At 39.6% G+C, this 5,512-nt stretch overlaps 1 protein-coding gene and 1 non-coding gene across 2 annotated transcripts; one reads left to right on the top strand and one right to left on the bottom strand.

Annotated features, from left to right (window-relative positions):
* Window positions 1-382: 382 nt before the first annotated feature.
* Window positions 383-489, bottom strand: LOC127255046 (small nucleolar RNA R71). Its single transcript, XR_007839548.1, has one exon. It is a non-coding gene; the product is annotated as a small nucleolar RNA R71 (small nucleolar RNA).
* A 46-nt stretch (window positions 490-535) lies between these two features.
* LOC127254387 (uncharacterized) lies at window positions 536-1,837 on the top strand. Its single transcript, XM_051279479.1, has one exon. The coding sequence runs from the start codon at window positions 536-538 to the stop codon at window positions 1,835-1,837; it is 1,302 nt and encodes a 433-aa protein (XP_051135436.1).
* The last annotated feature ends 3,675 nt before the right edge of the window (window positions 1,838-5,512 follow it).

Genomic DNA, 5,512 nt, shown 5'->3' with positions numbered 1-5,512 from the left:
AGACTGTCATGGCTGAGGATACCCGCACTTTAAGGGAGTTGGCTGCTCCCGACTTGGCACAGCAGCCCTTATGCATTAACTTTCCAACACTCAATAACAATGTTGCTTTTGAACTGAAATCTAGATTAATTCATTTATTGCCTTCTTTTCATGGACTTGCAGGTGAAGAACCTCATAAACACTTGCAAGAGTTCGACGTGGCGTGCTCCAGCATGAAACCACAAGGTGTTACTGACGAACAGATCAAACTCAGAGCCTTCCCATTCTCACTCAAAGATGTTGCAAAGGATTGGCTCTATTATCTCCCACCTGGAAGCATCGACACAGGAACGACATGACAAAGAAATTTTTGGAGAAGTACTTTCCAGCTTCCAGAGCTGCGATCCTGAGGAAGGAGATATGTGGCATCAAGCAACAATCAGGTGAAACGCTCCATGAATATTGGGAGCGATTCAATAAGCTTATCATTAAATGTCCACAACATCAAATTCCCCCTCAATTATTGATTCAATATTTTTATGATGGTTTGTCGTTGATGGATAGGAACATTATCGACGCTGCAAGTGGTGGAGCTTTAGTAAATAAGACGCCAGCACAAGCTTGGGATCTTATTGCGAGGATGGCTGAAAATATGCAGCAATTTGGTTCAAGAGATGCTGGACATATGAGCGGAAACAACAACGACCATGCCATCCAATCGATACAACAACAACTTTCTGAGTTGACGAGCTTTGTTCGCAAGATGGTCGTGGAAAAATCCAACCCGAGTGTCCAGGTCAAGGCATGTGGAATATGCACGAGTGCAGGACACTCTACAGATGCATGTCCGACCCTCCAAGAAGAATGTGCAGTGGATGTGAACACTGCAAACTACGGTATGAATAGACCTCCAGCGTACAATCCATACTCCAACACCTACAATCCAGGCTGGAGAGATCATCCGAACTTGCGTTATGGAAACGCACAGCAGGGTAATGCTCATCAAACATTTGGAGCTATGCAGCAGATGCAACAACCTCGTTTCTATGAGAAACAGCCGCCCCAAGCACCCACAAGCAACTCCAGTCCATCTTTGGAAGACTTGGTGAAATCTATGGCTACCAGTACCCTGCAATTCCAGCAAGAGATGAAGTCAACTGTCGACAAATTACAAGGTCAGATCAATCAAGTGTCAGAGGAGGTGAGACAGCTACGTGAAAGAGGAAAGTGGTCTGCTCAGCCTGAGCCAAATCCAGCAAATGTCAGCGCCATCAATTTCTGCAGTGATACGATGATTGAATGTTCCTCCCGGCCTAATCTAAGGAATACGAGTGCTATAACCCTTTGTAGCGGAAAAGAATTAGAAGGTCCACCTCATATCTCAAAGGAACAAAATGAGGGTCAGATTGAGATGGAGATTGAAAAAGAAGCTGAACTTCATGAAAAGGTACTTCCTGACTCTGTTCCTTCTACTGAAACTAAATCAGCTCATTTTCCTGACAGGTTGAAGAAACCACAAAAGGCAAACAAACGAAAAGAGATGATGGAAATATTCAATAAGGTAGAACTTAATACCCCGCTCTTGGAGGCTATCAACCAAATCCCCAAGTACGCAAAGTTTTTGAAAGAACTGTGCACTAACAAAAGGAAATTGCGCGGGGACGAGCATATTATAGCGGGTGAAAACGTTTCTGCTGTTATCAAAAGAAAGGTACCACCCAAAACAGGTGATCCAGGTATGTTTTCTATCCCTTGTAGGATTGGAAAAATTGAGATAACTAAGGCTATGCTAGATTTAGGAGCTGCTATTAATGTCATGCCACGATCAATATACGACTCTTTAAATCTAGGGGCTTGAAAAGAAACCGGAATTATTATTCAACTTGCTGATCGAACCCATGCTTATCCCGATGGTATGATAGAAGATGTATTAGTTCAAGTGAATGAATTGATTTTTCCTGTTGATTTTTATATTCTGGATATGCATGATGCGCCCTGCTCTAATCCACCACCTCTTTTGTTAGGAAGACCTTTTATGTGCACTGCAGGAACAAAGATAGATGTTAAAAAGGGCACACTCAACTTGGAGTTTGATGGAGAAGAATTTCATTTCAATATTTTTAATCCCGTCAAATGTCCTGTTGAATCTGAATCATTATATGCAATTAATGTTATTAATTCTGTGGTGCAAAAAATTTTTGAAGTTGGTAATGAGAATAAACGAAGAACTGTGTTGACAAAACAGTTAGAGAAGAGACCAGCTGGAGAGAGTAAGAAAAGAAAAAAAATTGTCGAAAAGTGGAGATGGATTCCCAAGGGATAACCATTGCTGGCAGCAAAAAAATGTCATAAGGAGAATCAAAATTCTAAGCCAAAGAAAAAGTGTGTGGCCAATAGACATCGCTTCAAATTATACCACGAGGGACCCTCACTTGATCCTATAAAGTTGGCACCCGTTGCCGATTTCGATGTTCAGAATTGATGCGAAGCGAAGTCTAGCTCAAAGACTATAAAGAAAAGCGCTTTTTGGGAGACAACCCAAATCATTTAAATGCTTTCTTTAATTCTAATTATTTTTTATTACTTAATTGCTAATAATACTTTTGATAATTTTGTTTGATTTTGTGCAAGTCTTTTGAAAAATAATTACTGGCTTTTTGCGAAGGCGCGGCGCTATAAAAAAAAAATCAGATCACAAAGTGCCATTTAGTCATGATCATGGCTAAATAGCACCTATAACACTGCCTAATCCCTCCAATTTCCAGAGGTAGTCTTTAGTCAAGACCATGACTAAAAACCACTTGTCATACTGCCTTTCATTCTTTCAATCCCTCTTTAACCCTAAAATTTCCAAAATAAAATAAATAAATAAATAAAATAAAAAAATTCCCTAATCCCTTTTCGCCGAGCCCTCCGCCTCCGCCGTTCCTCTTCTTTTTCTTCTTCTTCCTCTTCTTATTCTTCCTCCTCACCGCGTCGCCTCCTCCGCCGATTCCCCCCACCCTCCGCCGCGACATTCCTCCGCCAGAAGTTGCCGCTGGTTCGCCCTCCCTCCGATCGTTTTCTTCTGCCCAGACCTTCTCTTTCTTCTCCAGCAGCCCACCAGTCCAAACCAAGCGCCGTCGCCTTCCTCCGCCGATTTAGACGCCGGCGATCATCTTCTTCCTTCGCGTCTTCTCCTTCTTCTTCTTCTTCTTCTTCACTGATTTTCTTCCGCCGCCGAGACGCCGCCTCTGCCAGAAGACGACCTCCAATAACGCCGCCTGTGTCGAACCAGTCCTTCCGACACCCAGCGCCCCCTGCGACTCCGCGCCGCCGCAGATTCCACACTTCCAGCCGCCGCCGAACAGCCCTGGGCCGCCTCTAGCCAACGCCGATCTTCATTCTTGGATTGGGTATTATCTATTCATCCCTACCAATACTTTCAATTTTTTAATAATATGTTAAGATACGGGATTGATGTTTTAGAATTGCCACTTTATGGACTCCTGTTACTAGGAAATTGCTGTGAACTTGGTGCCGCATAGTAATGTTCGTAATGTTACGCTTGATTTGTTTTGACGTAGTTCTATTCTTGGATATTCTGTCTTGGATTAGTTACAGTGGTGTTCTGAATTGCATTGCCTAACATTGTGACTGACTATTGGTTGTTGGTTGTTATATAGGACTGTTTTTAATACAATGATTTGGTTTGACATGTTTTAATTGAAGATCGCACTTTCTTTGCGTAATCTTGTTCTCGTTGTTGTGGCTGATTTTTTGGTGCAATTGGGTTTAGTCACTTGAGTGAATTACTTTGTTTGGATACATTGTTGCGTTTGGCTAATCGTTTGCAAGGATAAATTCCAAGCCTCATCTAAAGCTGGCGCACGACCAAATGAAAAGACGTTGGCAAAGCTCCCAACTACTACACCCCCTATGGACTCCAGGGAAGTCCCTCTCTTCTTTTATTGCTTTATTTACATTGAGGACAATGCATACTTTAGGTGTGGGGAGAGTTATGCAAAATTTGGGCAAATTTTTCATTTTTTGTGCTACTTTTTATGTCCGATTTGCTGTCATTTTGCATGTTTTTGAGATTTGTCTGAAGTGGGTCAAAGGTGATTTGTGTGATAGGTTAGTTTGGCATGACTAATGACATTTGATTGGTGATATGTTGAGTCAAGTCGACGTTTGAACCCTGTGAGAATTTGAGCCTATGTTCCAAAAGTCACATTAGAAAATAAATTGCATATATTCAAGATTTTGGAAATTTCTTTCATGTGTGATTTGTAGTGCTCAATTAGATGACCTAGAACTTGAGTGATTATGCATGTTGAACTTGCAACTATCGAGTCTTGCGTTTTGAAAATGATAAGGGCATTAGGTAACCCATTAAACCTTTCTTTATTACCCAGCACAATATATTCCCCTAGTTAGCCCATTTGAGCCTTTTTAGCCTATTTTTCTTTTATAATAACCTGTCTTTTAGCCTCATACCCTTCTTTCGATTGAACCTTCTCCGATTTGAACCCTATGCTAGAAAGAATTACTTTAAGTCCATGTTGTAATGCACTTTATTTCTTCGGCACTAGTTAGAAACGAACTTTGGGTACAAATAAGTCATAGTATGAAGGAATAATTGTGGGTAGTGTAGGTATATATATATTAAGGCAAAAAAATCAAAACAAAAATAAAAAATCAAAATAAAAAAATAAAAAAATAAAAAAAACGAAAAAAAAGAAACAAAAAAATAATACAAAAGTAAATAAATAAATAATTATCTTAATAAAGTATTCCATTTAATTTCATTATTAAAGTTTGGGCAGGGAATAGAGTAAGGATTTCATTGTTTATGCCGATTTGTTCTTCATGTGTAAGCATCGTGTTCTTATTTTGTTCTTTTCTGACATATTTTAGCCCTTGTATATCCTTTTTCCTACCCTGACCATAAGCCCCGTTACAACCCTTATTGAAAGTCCCTTTGATTCTTTATGCTAGATTCGAATATTTTAAGCAAAGGAGATTTGATTTTTACTCAAGCCTATAGAATAATCTTTTGTTGCACTACCTGAGTGTTGAGCCAATTATACACTTAATTTCTTCAGAGAGCATGTGCGAATACACTTTATCTTGTGAGGTTGACTTGGCTTGATGTGTTAAAATTCGGATTTAATTGGTTGTGTTGGATCCTCTTGTCATATTGAGTTACCTGCGATTTCTTTGGCTTATTTCGAATTTATGCTTAAGGGCAATCATGATCTAGGTGTGGGGAGAATTGATAGTTAGAAATCGCATGCATTTTATATTCATATCATATGCGATATTTGAGTGATTTTGATTGGATTCTACCTAATTTATATGCGAATTGTTTATTTGTTGTGCGCAGAGGGCAAATATCAAATTTGGCATAATTGGCAGAAAAAGGGAAGAAAAATTCAGATTTGCACAACCTAGTTAGTCATGACCATGACTAACTACACCCTCTTGATATGATAAATTAATTAAAGGCCCAAAAGCCCATCTACAAAATAATTAGGGCAAAAATTAAATA

Source organism: Andrographis paniculata, unplaced genomic scaffold, assembly GCF_009805555.1.
Source record: "Andrographis paniculata isolate CXL003 unplaced genomic scaffold, ASM980555v1 Contig52END, whole genome shotgun sequence".
Classification (NCBI taxonomy): Eukaryota; Viridiplantae; Streptophyta; class Magnoliopsida; order Lamiales; family Acanthaceae; genus Andrographis; species Andrographis paniculata.
The sequence above is the reverse complement of the archived record's forward strand: the minus strand, read 5'-3'. Positions and strand labels throughout refer to the sequence as shown.

Excerpts from the sequence above, each read along its gene's own strand:
- LOC127254387 (XM_051279479.1), top strand. The coding sequence starts at position 536 with ATGGATAGGAACATTATCGACGCTGCAAGTGGTGGAGCTTTAGTAAAT.